The 15,639-nt window shown below is 37.5% G+C and overlaps 1 protein-coding gene across 1 annotated transcript; it reads right to left on the minus strand.

The window, feature by feature from the left end:
- Positions 1–3,126: 3,126 nt before the first annotated feature.
- On the minus strand, positions 3,127–5,415 carry LOC106832800 (olfactory receptor 8D4-like). Its single transcript, XM_070491511.1, has 2 exons — positions 5,392–5,415; positions 3,127–4,074 (listed from the first exon to the last, which is right to left on the minus strand). The coding sequence occupies exons 1-2, from the start codon at positions 5,413–5,415 to the stop codon at positions 3,127–3,129; spliced, it is 972 nt and encodes a 323-aa protein (XP_070347612.1).
- Positions 5,416–15,639: the final 10,224 nt, after the last annotated feature.

The raw sequence follows: 15,639 nt of genomic DNA on the forward strand, positions 1-15,639 counted from the left end.
TGCACTTTTGTCAAAAAACAGTTGGCCTTATTTGTGTGGATCTATTTCTGAGTTTTTTACTTTGTTTTATGTATCTGTTTGCCTTCCCTTTCTTAATAATACATTGTCTTGATTACACTATAGCTATACAGTGGACTCAATAATGTGTAGAGATTCCTTTCATTTTATTCCTCTTTTATAAAATTGTTTTGCCTATTCTAGCATTTGTGCTTGTCCAAATTAATTTTAGAAAAACCAAATCAATGTCTACAAAAAAGAACTTTGCTGAGCTTTTATGGGAATTCTATTAAACCTATTTTGGGGGCTGGCCCCGTGGCCGAGTGGTTAAGTTCGCGCGCTCCGCTGCAGGCGGCCCAGTGTTTCGTTGGTTCGAATCCTGGGCGCGGACATGGCACTGCTCGTCAGACCACGCTGAGGCAGCGTCCCACATGCCACAACTAGAAGAACCCACAACGAAGAATACACAACTATGTACCGGGGGGCTTTGGGGAGAAAAAGGAAAAAATAAAATCTTTAAAAAAAAAAAACCTGTTTTGGGAGAATTAATATCTTTACTATTGAGTCATCCAATCCATAAGTATGATATGACTCCTCATTTATTTGGATCTTCTTTGACTTTTTTCATCAACATTCTGTAATTTTTAGCATGAAGCAACTGTACTTAAATGTATACCTAAATTTCGACTAAGCATTTCCCCTCTATCTCAAGTTTGCTGATAAACATGAATGGTTGTTGGGTTTGGACAAATGCTTTTTCTGCATCAGTTAAGATTATTATATGATTTTTCTTCTTTAACCAGTGTATATTGTGGATAGATATCCCTGGCATATATATCCCTGGCTCAGCCTGTTTTCTTACCTCCTCTTTCTTATTTTTCTCAACTGACTTTCTAAACATGGGTGAGGAATATCTTCTTTTAACTAGAAAAATATTCCAAGCTCAACTAACTTGTCAGTAGCATGGGAGAGGCATTCCATGAGGCAGAAACACTGCAAAGAGGTAAAAATACTTTATATAAAAATACAACTTTCCTTCTTTCAAAAGCTCTACCTACCAACATCTTTTAGTAACGCATATATAAATTCTATGTAAATTATTTTTGTTTCTTTGAGGGAGGGGGAAGAAATTGGAGGTGATTTTTTACAACTTTATAAGAAAACTTTGATAGCCAAGAATAATTGGAATGCTTCCTTTTTTCCAGTAATGAGAATTGTATAACCAACTCTAATATCAAAAAAATATCTTTCTTTTGGCTACTTTGAAACTCAGTTATGAAGCCCAAACATTGCAACTATTTAGGCTTTTATAATCTGTTTCTGTTATTTTCTTTTGACTGATCTTGGTGCATTTTATTAGTTATGTTTTCCTAAGTTCTATTTTAATTTTACAGTATTTATCATTCCCAGGCGTCAATCTTTGAATTCAACAGCAAACCTTATTAATTTAAAATCAGAATTGTGACTGAATCCATCCATTTTTTTTCCATCTCTACTGCCATTACTGTAATTAAAATAACATCTGCTCTTACCAAGATAACTGTAATGGACCCAAAGTGTTTTCCGAGTGTCCATTCTGGCCAATAGTCCCTCCTTTCCCTATCAAAACTTCCCCCTAAACATACACACAAACACACACACACACACACACACACACACACTCTATGTCTTTTCTTATCAAAAACTAGAAGATATTTTTAAACGTATAACAGATTACATCACTGTGCTTACAAACATGCCAATGGCTTCTCTTTGTACTGAGAATAAGATTCGAACTCCTTACGTGACCCGGCATTTGCTCACTTATCTAACCTCCTTTGGTACCTCCTTCCCATCCTTCACTATTCTTCAGACATACTGCCTTCTTTGTTTCTTGAGTATGGCCAGGTTTGTTTCAGCCTTGGTACTTTGTATTTGCTTGTGCCCTTCTGTTTTTGCATATCTGTGTTCTTCTCTTCTTTTAGGTTTCATTCAAATTTCTCTTCCTCAAGGAGATCTATTGAGAATTGTTCTTATCCCATTAACCTTACATGCCTCATTTTTTTCAAAGCATTTACCTCTATCTGTAATTATCATGTGTGTTTAAGGAATTACTTCTGTATTATCTGCCACTCACCACCCACCAAAATTAAGTAAAGACCTTGTCTATCATATTCCCCACAATATTCCAGCACTTAAAAGTGTTCTGGCATATAGTGTCCATCATAAACTTATGCTGAATAAGTGAATTAATCAGCACATTGCATTCTCCACACAGTGCATGTTGGTTGATTGTGTAAGAGTTTATTATTGAAAAACATAAACGTTTTGATTGTGTTTAATTCAAAATATATTATAAGGAAGAAATTAAAGACACCTAATTTACAGCCTAGAGAGAAATTACCACTCAAAAAATAAATAAACAGAAAGTTGTAAAATACTGCACCTATACTGATCAAGCTGAAAAAAATTATATTTAGGTAAGACTTATAAATATCATCTTTTCATTTAGATGTGCTATCTTATCCTCAGATGACCAGATGCCAAATACTGAAATCATATTAGCTAAACCCAGTGCTGAATTCATCTTCTTCACTGAATTCCACTTTGATAGAACATTGGTCCTAAGCCCTTTACAAGAAACAAGCAAGAAAAATTCTTCCATATTATTGTAAAATTGTTGTCATGATTTCATCACTCTACTCAATATTTTTTATGTAAATATCCATAAGAGACATCTCTTTTTGAGTGAGATAAAGAAGAAGAAAGACTGTCTCACCAAAGAATTTAGTGTGGTTTTTTTTCTGTTATGGCTATACAGTCCACCATGATTTTGTTTTCTTTTTTGGCTTAGATTCAAGAAAGTAAAGGTAAAAATTGATGTTCAATACAGGCAATGATATAAATGTTTAAATTTATTATATTAGCTGCTTCTCACTTTCAAAGTTGTCTTACATTTTATTAATCTTATTATGTGTGAATATATTTAGTAATCTGAATATATATAATTTCAGATATATATATTCCTAATCATGTATATCTAATTTCACCTCACTTCAAATTATCTTTAAAGACTCAGTGCGTAAACACATACATACATACAGACAGACAGACATATGATTCTGGAAACATAAATAAATAGTTTATTCATTATGATGTTTTTCTTCTTAAGAGTTTCATCAGTGCATTTTTCACTTCCTTGTTCCTCAGGCTGTATATCAGGGGATTCAACATGGGAATCACGGTGGTGTAAAATACTGAGGACACTTTCTCCTGGGTGAGGGAACTGCTGGAAGCAGGTTTTAGATATGTGAACATGAGAGACCCATAAAATATAAAAACAACTGTCAAGTGGGAGCTGCAGGTGCTGAAGGCTTTGGACCTGCCTTCCTTAGAATGGATGTGGAGGATGCTGGACAGGACAAAAGCATATGAAATGATGATTGTCAAGCTGGTGGCTACCATGTTAAATCCACCAATGACAAAAATCAAGATCTCATCAATATAAGTGCTGGAACAAGAGAGTTTAATCAGAGGGACAATGTCACAGAAGTAATGTTTAATGACATTTGGTCCACAGAAAGTCAATCTTAATATACAACCTCCATAAATCACAGCATCAGTAACACCTACTGAGAAGACAGCAGCCACCAGCAGGGAACAGACTCTAGGGGACATGATGACGTTGTAGAGCAGGGGGCTACAGATGGCCGCATAGCGATCATAGGCCATTGCTGCCAACATGTAGCACTCAGAAATGACAAAAATACAGAAAAAAAACAGCTGAGTCATGCATCCGGAATAGGAAATAGGTTTATCTCTGCAAGAAAACCCTGCCAACATTTTGGGGGTAATGACAGAAGAATAGCAGAAATCTAAAAAAGACAAACTACTGAGGAAATAGTACATTGGGGTGTGAAGTTGAGAACTCAACCCAATTATGGAGATCATGCCAAGATTTCCCACCATGGTAACTATATAAATGCCTAAGAAGAGGCAGAAAAGGGGCAGCTGGAGCTCTGGTTGGTCAGTTAATCCTGAAAGAAGAAACTCGGTCACCCTGGAGTGATTTCTTATAGCCGTTCTCCTCTGAGAAATCTGTAGAGATGAGAGAAAAGAATCAAATCAGACAGGGAGAATCCCAGCTTGTCTCCAATTCCCCATAGCCCAGGTATTTCTACCTGTGAAAACATGATCCCAGGTTATCTTATCCCCTTGTCACTAAGCCTGTGCCTCCATTGATATGCAGGGACTTTGGCCCACCAAAAGTCAGCACGCAGACAAAACAGAGTAAGAAACATCCATAATCTATAGGAACCATAAATACACTTTCCCATCCCTGCCAGTGTCTCAAATTCTTTCAGGAAAATATGCAGCATTTAACTACAGAGTAAGAGATAGATCTAATGCTAAAGACCAACGGGGAGGTTTTCTGAGGCAAATCAGTTGAAGAGGTACACCTGAAATTTACATAATGTTAAAAATCAATGTTACTTCAATAAAAATTTAAAAAAGAAGAAGTGACTACATGCTGAGAAAATACTTTTGTTAATGACACATTTGCCTAGGGCTGGTTCTGCCTCCAGGAATTCCTACAGAGCAGATGTCTATTGTTAAGGTCAATTGTGATTTCCACTTTAAGGTTTTCCAGGATGTTCAGGAGAATATTATAAATTCTAGGGACTCGTTCCAAGGTGTTACATGAAATAAGTAGCCCAGAATCACATGACTTCAGACAGGCAGAGTTACACAATGTTAAACAGATTTCTTAACTGAAGGATATTTCAGGATATCCTAGAGGACTACATAACATACAAACTTAAAAATGCATATTGTAGCAATATTTGGCTCAGAACATGTTTTAGGAAATTGTGTTTGCGTTTGTGTGTTTGTTTTATTTTAATCTAATTATAAGTTGATTCCCAAGTGGGAAGCTTATTCTTCTTACACTTCAGTAAAGAGACCTCCCAAAACTGTTTCTGCCTTCTGAATCTCTGGCTGTCCTCTGGGCTAAGCCTACCTATCCCATCAAGGCCATTGAGCACAACTTAATGCACTACTGCTAGTGCTGCCACTTTTGGCAATGCAAACAACGCAGATATTGGTGTTTCCATAAGAGACTCCCATGCAGTGCTTCCTGTCTTCCACCCAGAATTCCTCTAGGAAGGAGCAAAGATGACACAATTTGGAGTTGCCTCTTCTGGGGTCAACCAAGGTCTTATCTCTGAAAAATATCACCATTTTTCTTTTATTGTTGGGCTGCTCAACAGAGCCTTATGTTCTCTGAGCAGGTTTCCAATTCTAGAGAACACGTGACTTTTGTATCTGCTCTTCTCTCATCCTGGGAGATGGAGATAGGGGTGTCATGTGCAAAAGAGAGATGGTCCAATTGCCCTTACCGTGTGGCTGAAATACCTTGGAGTCTTCCTTTCCCTTCATCCCTCACCAATTACGATGCACAAGTATAGTCTAGTCACAGAGACTACACAGAGGCAAATAGCAAAGGAATGTTCAAGAAGAGTCATATTCTCAGTTTTTTACTTTTAATCTCTTTTCATGCATGCCTTCAAATATTCCTGAGTGTCACAAACAGAATAACCACTCTCATCACATATCCAATTTTCAGTCATTTCAGCTAATTCCTGCTGGGCTCTCTATCAAAGTGAAATGTCTTCCATCCTGCCGGTGTTCCGTGTTCTGTTTCAGTGCTCTGCACCCTTCTGCCCTCTATTCAAGTCAGGTAGGTTTCTCTCTCCTATACTTCCTACTTCCCAAACATTTCTATACCTTATGACCTTGCCACTCAATGTGTAGTCCACAGACCCAGCACCAGCATCATTTGGGAATTTGTTAAAATGCACAATCTCAGAACCTAACCCACACCAATTAAATCAGGATCTACATTTTAGCAAGATCCCCACATGACGGGTACGCACATTTAAGTTTAAGAGACACTATTTTAGTTTATTCTCTCCTAAAGCTGAAACCATCTTTCTTCCTTCTTGTGTTCTCCTCTGAACCCCTCTCTCTGCTTCTTCTCTGTGCCAGAAAGCATTACATGAGCATGCAAAGCCCATCTTTGAAAACATCTTCTCAAGAAGGGCCTTTTTGGGTGAAGGATAGAACTGTACAATTTCACATTTCTGTATGTTTCCACCTATAATGTAGACTCAAAGGTTCCATGACAGTGTAATATATATGTCCAATAGTTTATAATACCACATTGTATCGTGCTTTTGTGTTTGTAGGAAGAATTGTTAAACAAATTACATCTTAGTCCACATATAAATGAGCAATTCTAACCAGCAACTACTTTACTTAGCCATTTACTAAACATTAAGTACCACTAGGCTAGAGCTAAATTTTTTTATGTTGTCTGTCTGACTGCCTTCCAAAATAATCTACTACACTGACTCACCTGATTCAAGTCATATAATTTTTGGAATTCAAAAGCAATTTGTCATTTTAAAAGGTGTTTTTAAACATTTCAATGCACCACACAGTACTATTAAAACCATGGTAATTGAAAGTATTTTACAGTGCTGGAGTCTAAATCTGAATTGCACAATAGAAATATAATATAGATACATGGGTAACTTAAAATGTCCTATTGTTTCCCTTGCCTGGTCAGACATGGTACTTGAAAACATGCCGCTAAAACCGATGTCAAAGAGTGTACTGCCTATGTTTTCTTCTAGAATTTTCGTGGTTTCAGGTCTTAATTCAAGTCTTTAATCCATTTTGAGTTGATTTTTGTGATGGTGTAAGGTAACGGTCTACTTTCATTCTTTTGCACGTGGCTGTCCAGTTTTTCCAACACCATTTGTTGAAGAGACTTTCCTTTCCCCATTGTATGCTCTTGGCTCCCTTGTCGAATATTAGCTGTCCATAAATGTGTGGGTTTATTTCTGGGCTCTCAATTCTGTTCCATTGATCTGTGTATCTGTTTTTGTACCAGCACCATGCTGTTTTGGTTACTATGGCTTTGTAGTATATTTTTAAATCATGGAGTGTGATACCTCCAGCTTTGCAGCATATTTTCAAGTACCATGTCTGACCAGGCAAGGAAACAAAAGAAAAATGAATAAATGGGACTACGTCAAACTAAAAAGATTCTGCACAGCAAAGGAAACCATCAACAAAAGGAAAAGACAACCTAACAATTGGGAGAAGATATTTGTAAACCATACATCAGATAAGGGGTTAATATCCAAAATATACAAAGAACTCATACAGCTCAACAACAATAAAACCAACAACCCAATTAAAAAATGGGCAAAAGATCTGAACAGAGATTTCTCCAAAGAAGATATACGGATGGCCAACAGGCATATGAAAAGATGCTCAACATCATTAGCTATCAGGGAAAGGCAAATCAAAACTACAATGAGGTATCGCCTCACTCCAGTCAGAATGGCTATAATTAACAAGACAGGAAACAAAAAATGTTGGAGAGGATGTGGAGAGAAGGGAACACTTGTACACTGCTGATGGGAGTGCAAACTGGTGCAGCCACTATGGAAGGCAGTATGGAGTATCCTCAGAAAATTAAGAATAGATCTACCATATGATCCAGCTACCCCACTGCTGGCTGTTTATCCAAAGAACTTGAAAACACAAAGGCATAGAGATACTTGCACCTCTATGTTCATTGCAGCATTATACTCAATAGCCAAGGCTTGGAAGCAACCTAGGTGCCCATCAAGGGACAAATGGATAAAGAAGATGTGGTATTTATACACTATGGAATACTGCTCAGCCATAAGAAATGATGAAATCTGGCCATTTGTGACAACATGGATGGTCCTTGGGGGTATTATGCTTAGTGAAATTAGTCAGAGGGAGAAAGTCAAATACCATATGATCTCACTCATAAGTAGAAGATAACAACAACAACAAACAAACACATAGCAATGGATATTGGATTGGTGGTTACCATAGGGGAAGGGGGGTAGGGCAAAAGGGGTGATTAGGCTCACATGTGAGGGGATGGACTATAATTAGTTTTTGGGTGGTGAACATGATGTAATCTACACAGAATTCAAAATATATTATGATGTACATCTGAAAGCTATATAATGTTATAATCCAATGTTACTACAATTTAAAAAAATTTTTAAATAAAATAAAATGTCCTATAAGCCCATTTTTTAGAAAGTAAAAGCAAACAGTTGGAGTCAATTTTTCATATTATAGCTTAACTTGGTGTTATGTAATTATAACTTGGTATATGTAATTATCATTTCAACATGTAATGATTTAAAAATTCTAATAAGGTATTTTACATTCTTTTTTTGGTACAAATCTTTAAAATTCATATGTATTTTATGTTTACAGCACATCTAAAATCAGACTAGCCACACTTCAAAGACTCAGTACTCACATGTGGCCAGTGGCTACAGTATTGGACAGCACAGGTCTAGAATATGTTTTTCTAAATATGACTTAATTGTCATATCATGGTTGCCTCTTTTTTAAAAAGGAAAGCATTACCACAGAAGTGGCAGAAAAAGCAATGAACTAAAATTCATAATATTTACTTTCAATACGAACTCTAAGATATACAGTGAAACATTTGTCTCTGAGCTTCACATTTTATCCTGCAAAAAATAATAAACGCTTTAAAGTATTCTTATGCAAATTCAATAAGACAATAAGTGTGAACACATTTTGTGCATTGTAAGGTCTCTATAAATATATTTATAGTATTATAATTACTATTTTAGAAGCTTGTGACTTCACAGATTAATTCACAGATTAGACTCTAAGGTACTTAGATAAGGCGAGTGGGCAATGCACAATGGAGTCTCAGATGGATGCCCATGGCCTCTTCCCTCTACTCCTGTAGCTCAGGGACCTGCAAACGCCAAAAACTCTAGAGCTCGTGTGGACAATCAGGAGTTGATTTTAGAACATGTTTTTATACCTTAAGATGCTAACATCATAACTCTGAAACTTACCATATCCTCTGAAATGCTAGCTGAGTGTTTCTTCACCTATCCTCATCACTTTAGGAGTAAAGATGGGTTAATTGTACCTTTTCATCCTTAAGCTAACGAGAGCCAGGTCTAAATGAATCTGTGACTTCTAGTCTCAGTTCAAGTATTTTACGTCTGGAAATATAAAGATGAGTAGTCCCCAAGGGTTTCTTGTCTCTGAGGTTTAGCAGCCTGTATGTTTGTAAGAACTCTCCCTGAGCTGGCCTATCAAATTCTTCTTACATAAGGAGGTCTAAGCACGAAATGTAGTCATATGTCCAGAGTAATGCAATTAGTATAGCCCAACATTAGGAATATATTTAGAAGACAATGATAAAGAAGTAGAGTGGATGAGAAAAAGAATATAATTTTGTCACAGAAAGTATTTTAAACTGTAGAGGTAGATTTGCAGTTGTATATTTTTAAATGACAAATGATGGACTCTTATTTATTTACATATTAAGTACATCTGGCCATCTACCACAGATTGGGCACACTGAAAGAAGACTCACCATTAGTTCCTTCAGAACCTTGCAATCTAGTGAGAGTATTACCCAACCCACGCCTTGCTCTGACAAACTGTTGAATGAATGAAACACCATATACATTGCTCTATGTAATAAGCAGTAGGTATCATTTGAGCTCAGAGATGGAACAGATCACTACAGTCTATAGTGATAAAGATCGTCTTTATGGAAGGGTAGATTTTAAACTGTGTCTTCAAAAGTGGGGAGAATTTACTTAAGCTGAGAGGATACAAAGGGATATTCAACATATAGATGAACTCATCCCCACCAGGCATCTAGTTCAATCAGAATACTTTGTTCTCCCCTAGATAGAAAATCATGACCTGAAAACCAGGTGAAAATAAGCTAACTTATAGAGAAGGATGTTCATTTACTAGAAAAATTGCAAAATAAGATCAGCTTTTTTCCCAGCTATAGAAGTACAATTGACAAATAAATATTGTACATATTTCAAGTGTACGATGTAATGGTTTGATATGCATACACATTGTAAAATGATTATCCCATCAAGCTAATTAATATATCCATCACCTCATAGTTACCATGTTCGGAAACTTTCAGTTATAAGATAAATTCTAGGGATCTACAGCATTGTTAATCTAGTTTGTAAAATTGTATTGTGTACTTGAAATGTGCTAAGAGGTCAATTTTTAACCAAATGAGTCATGAATGACGAAGTTTAAGTTATTAGAAGAGTAGATACTTACGGTGCAATATTCTTGCTTATCCTTAAAGTCAGCTATTATAGATAATCATCTATTCTACTTCTACATGTCCTAGCAAGGTTATTGCATAGAGGTCTACTGGAGTCAAGTATTCTAAACAAAAAACTTCAAGTTTAGTCAAGACACCTATTACCAACCCATGAATCATATATATTCTGAATAGTGTTTAGTAAAATAAATCTCACTTCAGCCTATTTTGATTGCGGTGTGTGTGTTTTGTCACTGCCCCATCACCACACAAGTAGTTTGTTTTGGCACTCACAATATTTGTAATGTTTTATGCAAATATTATATGGGGTGGGCTGATTGCAAAATACAAATGAACAAATATAATGCAAAGGTAAAGAGAAATGTGCAGATTGGTATTCTTCTGTGTAATGTGGATAAGTCAAAGTTGACTAAGCTACAGCAATGGTTTTCTATTTATAACAAGAGTTCCTCTCAATCTGGAAGATGATAATCTAGTTGATTCACTCTGTTCTAACTTTATCATTGCTGAAAGGTGAGCTGAGACCCTATACACAAGTGTTAACATGTCATCTGACTTAGAATAATCCTTCCTAATGTATCAAACCCTTTCTCTGAGGGGCCCAGCAAGTCATTGATCCTCATTTCCACACATATACATTATTTATTTTCCATCATTGGCATGGGAAAATCATCTGAAAAAAATGTTATCAGGTACATGTACCCCTAAACAGGAGTTCTCTTTAATTCTTAGACAAAAAAAGGATACAGACTTTGGGGTATTGGGATAAAGTGAAATCACCGATGTGAAAATAAACTCAGATACTGCTTTGGGGATAAAACTACAGAAGATTTTGCTGACTCTATATCCATCACTTGCTTCCTCTGGGAAAGTTTCTATAATGAAATAAGACATACAGATCAAGAAGTCACCCAGAGATGTAAGTGTTCAGAATAAAGACAGAATGATTTGAGTGCAATTCTCTCCCTGTTCTCACTTTCCTACTTTTGAATGTCAAGATTCAGGATGCTGTTGCAAGGTAGAGGAAATAAGAAAATTATAAATACAGCTAGGACAGTTACAGAGAAAGTTTTGTTTCTTTTGGTTGTTTTTTTGACTTGGGGTTTTTTTCGTTTGTTTGTTTGCTTTTTAATCCTTTTCAAGCTAGAGTTTTCTAAGGCTTTAGTTGGGGCATTTAGGTTTGGAAAGCAACTCAGGATCCACACACCACCTCCTCCCAATCCTGCTCTCACTACCATAAATAATGGAAAATACCCAACTAGGAAGAGTCACTGCTCCACCACCATCCAGCTGTGGGAGGCAGCCTCCACCAGAGAGCTCTGGTATTCGTTCCTCCTCCACCAGACTCTGCTACTTTAGCCCTAATGGAGCCCACAGCCAGTGGGGTGTGGAGTAAAGACACATTGCCTACATAGGGCCTTCCAGTTGTAGTTTGCTAGATGTTTATCCAAGAAATGCTAATTGGGGCGGGGCAGAGCAAAATGGCGGGGTGAGCTGACCCGGGATTCTCTCCCCTCCAAAATACAACAAAAGATTGGAAGAACTGAATTTCAGAGGATAAACATAATGCCAGCTCGTTAGAGACCTACAATACCAAGAAGGCGGAGATCTTAAACCTAGCTTTACACCTTCGGAGCCGCTGGAACGGTAGGAGAGAACATCGCTCCCTCCCCTGGAGTCTGCGATGGCTGCGGAGCGGGTCAGGAGGGAGCGGGTCAGGAGGGAGCGGGGGAGGGGCCACACGACCGGGGGATCATCCAGGACTCCTGCCGCTGATTCAGTGGAGACCCGCTGACGGGGGGAAAGCTTCCGTCCGCTGGGACCCCATAAATCAAGGGCCTTGGGAGACCAGAGAACAGAACTCATCTGAACCCAGACCAGCGCGTGTGAGTAACAGCCCCTCCCCCCCAGCGAAGCCAGTGGGCGCAGCCATCTTGCCCCAATGCGGAGAGCTAACACACCACTCTCGACCCCCATCTAGTGGCGACAGGCTGTAACTGCAACTGAATTCTACCACCATGAGAAAAAACCGCTCCTCTACCATCCATCAATTTATAAAAGCCCCAGACCAGAAGGAAAACAATAAAGACACAGAATTAAGTCCTGAGGACTTGGAATTAGGTAAACTAAGTGATAATGAATTCAGAGCAGCTATAATCAAAAAACTCAATGAGGTAGAGAGAAAGATAGAGAAACAAGCCGAGTTCTGGAGTTACTTCACAAAAGAGATTGAAATCATAAAGAAGAATCAAACAGAATTACTTGAGATGAAAAACACAATGGACCAGATAAAACAGAATACGGATTCCCTGAATGCCCGTGTAGACAACATAGAGGAGAAAATCAGCATAATCAAGGACAGACAGGCTGAATGACGCCAGACAGAGGAAGAAAGAGAACTAAGAATTAAAAAAAATGAGGAAAATCTCCAAGAGATAATGGATTCAATGAGGAGTAAGAACATAAGGATCGTAGGAATTCCTGAGAATATGGAAAAGGAAAATGGAGCAGAAAGTGTGCTTAACGAAATTATTGAAGAGAACTTCCCAAATCTAGGGATCAACGGAGAAATGTGTGTAGAGGAGGGTGTTAGATCTCCTAGATTTGTCAATGTAAAAAGACCCACCGCAAGGCACATAATAGTAAAGTTGGCAAATAGGAATGATAAGGAAAGAATACTCAGGGAAGTAAGAAAAAAAAAGAGAATAACCTATAAAGGAGCCCCTATCAGACTGTCAGTGGATTTCTCCACAGAAACCCTACAAGCTAGGAGAGAATGGAGTTATATATTCAAAGCTTTAAAGGATAAAAACCTTCAGCCAAGAATACTCTATCCAGCAAGAATTTCCTTCAGATATGAGGGAGAAATTAAATCTTTTCCAGACAAACAAAAGTTAAGGGAATTCGTAACTAAAAGCCCTCCATTACAAGAAATCCTCAAGAAGGCTCTCATACTTGAAAAAAGAAAAAAGGGAGAAAGGGGACACAAGCCACAGACTAGGGAGACCGATGGATAGAACCAGAACAGGATAGCAAATATTCAACTATAGCATTAGGGTAAAAATAAGGAAACTACCAAAACAAGGACGATCTTAGCACTCTAACTACAAATTAATAAGACGAGTTGGAATAAAAAATGAAAATAATTATTTAGGAGGGGAAGAGCAAAGGGTCTAAATCAGTATTGGTTGAGTAAGTAAGAGACCACCAGAGAATAGACTATATTATACACGAGATTCTAAATACAAACTTCAATGTAGACACTAAAATAAAGTACAGAACAGAGTCACAAATCATAGACAAGGAAAAATCTAAGAAACCCAGCATAAGAAATTGCAGTATTAAATGGATAGTCTAAAGCACACAGGAAAAGAAACACAGGAAAACAAGATAATGAGCGACAGATTGACAGCATTAAGTCCACATGCATCAATAATCACTCTCAATGTGAACGGATTGAACTCTCCAATAAAAAGACACAGAGTGGCAAAATGGATTAAAGAACAAGATCCAACAATTTGTTGCCTCCAGGAAACACACCTCAGCCCCAAGGACAAACACAGACTCAGGGTGAAGGGGTGGAGGACAATACTTCAAGCAAATAGCAAGGAGAAAAAGGCAGGTGTTGCAATTCTCATATCAGACCAAGTGGATTTCAAAATAAGACAGGTAAAGAGACACACAGAGGGACAATATATAATGATCAAAGGGACACTTCATCAAGAAGAAATAACGCTTATAAATATCTATGCACCCAACACAGGAGCACCAAGATTCATAAAGCAACTATTAACAGACCTAAAGGAAGATGTTAAAAACAACACAATAATAGTAGGGGACCTCAACACCCCACTCACATCAATGGACAGATCATCCAGACAGAAAATCAACAAGGAAATAGTGGAGCTGAATGAAAAACTAAAACAACTGGACTTAATAGACATATATAGATCACTCCACCCTGAAGGAGCTGAATACACATTCTTCTCAAGTGCACATGGAACATTCTCTAGGATAGACCATATGTTGGGAAACAAGGCAAGCCTCTACAAATTTTAAAGAATTGAAATAATAACAAGCATCTTCTCAGATCATAGTGCTATAAGGCTAGAAATTAATTACAAGAAAAAAGCTGAGAAAGGCACAAAGATGTGGAGACTAAACAACACACTACTGAACAAGCAATGGATCATTGAAGAAATTAAAGAAGAAATCAAAAAATATCTGAAACAAATGAAAATGACAGCATGCCATACCAACTCATATGGGATACAGCAAAAGCTGTATTAAGAGGAAAATTCATCGCAATACAGGCACATCTTAACAAACAAGAAAAATCCCAAATAAGCAACCTTAAAGCACACCTAACTGAACTAGAGAAAAAAGAACAAATGAAGCCCAAAGTCAGCAGAAGGAGAGAAATAATAAAAATCAGAGCAGAAATAAATACTATTGAAATGAAAAAGGCAGTAGAAAGGATCAATGAGACAAAGAGCTGGTTTTGTGAGAAGATAAATAAAATTGACAAACCACTAGCCAGACTTACAAAGAAAAAAAGGGAGAAAGCTCAAATAAACAAAATCAGAAATGAGCGAGGAGAAATAACAACAGACTCTGCAGAAATACAACAGATTATAAGAGAATACTACAAAAAACTATATGCCAACAGAATGGATAACCTAGAGGAAATGGATAAATTCTTGGACTCCTACAATCTCCCAAAGCTCACTCAAGAAGAGGCAGACAATTTGAACAGACCAATCACAAGGAAAGAGATTGAAACAGCAATCAAAAACATCCCAAAGAATAAAATCCCAGGACCAGATGGCTTTCCTGGGGAATTCTACCAAACTTCCAGAGAGGATTTAATACCTATCCTTTTCAAGCTATTCCAAAAAATTAGGGAAGATGGAACACTTCCTAACACATTCTATGAGGCCAACATCATGCTGATACCAAAACCTGACAAGGACACCACGAAAAAAGAGAACTACAGGCCAATATCACTGATGAACATAGATGCAAAAATTCTAAACAAAATTTTGGCAACCAGAATTTAGCAATTCATCAAAAGAATCATACATCAGGATCAGGTGGGATTCATACCAGGGACACAGGGATGGTTCAACATCCGCAAATCAATCAACGTGATATACCACATCAACAAACTGAGGAATAAAAACCACATGATCATCTCAATAGATGCAGAGAAGGCATTTGACAAGATCCAACAGCCATTTATGATAAAAACTCTGAACGAAATGGGCATAGAAGGAAACTACCTCAACATAATAAAGGCCATATACGACAAACCCATAGCCAACATCTTACTCAATGGGCAAAAACTGAACCCCATCCCCCTGAAAACAGGAACAAGACAAGGATGCCCTCTATCACCACTCTTATTTAACATAGTACTGGAGGTCCTGGCCATAGCAATCAGG

The sequence above is a fragment of the Equus asinus genome, chromosome 20 (assembly GCF_041296235.1).
Source record: "Equus asinus isolate D_3611 breed Donkey chromosome 20, EquAss-T2T_v2, whole genome shotgun sequence".
NCBI lineage: Eukaryota > Metazoa > Chordata > Mammalia > Perissodactyla > Equidae > Equus > Equus asinus.

Bases quoted from the DNA above. Each gene is read 5' to 3' on its own strand.
- LOC106832800 (XM_070491511.1), bottom strand. From the start codon at position 5,415: ATGAAGGGAAAGGAAGACTCCAAG. The intron at 4,075-5,391 runs GTATTTCAGCCA...TCATCTCTACAG, and splicing joins AGGGAAAGGAAGACTCCAAG to ATTTCTCAGAGGAGAACGGC.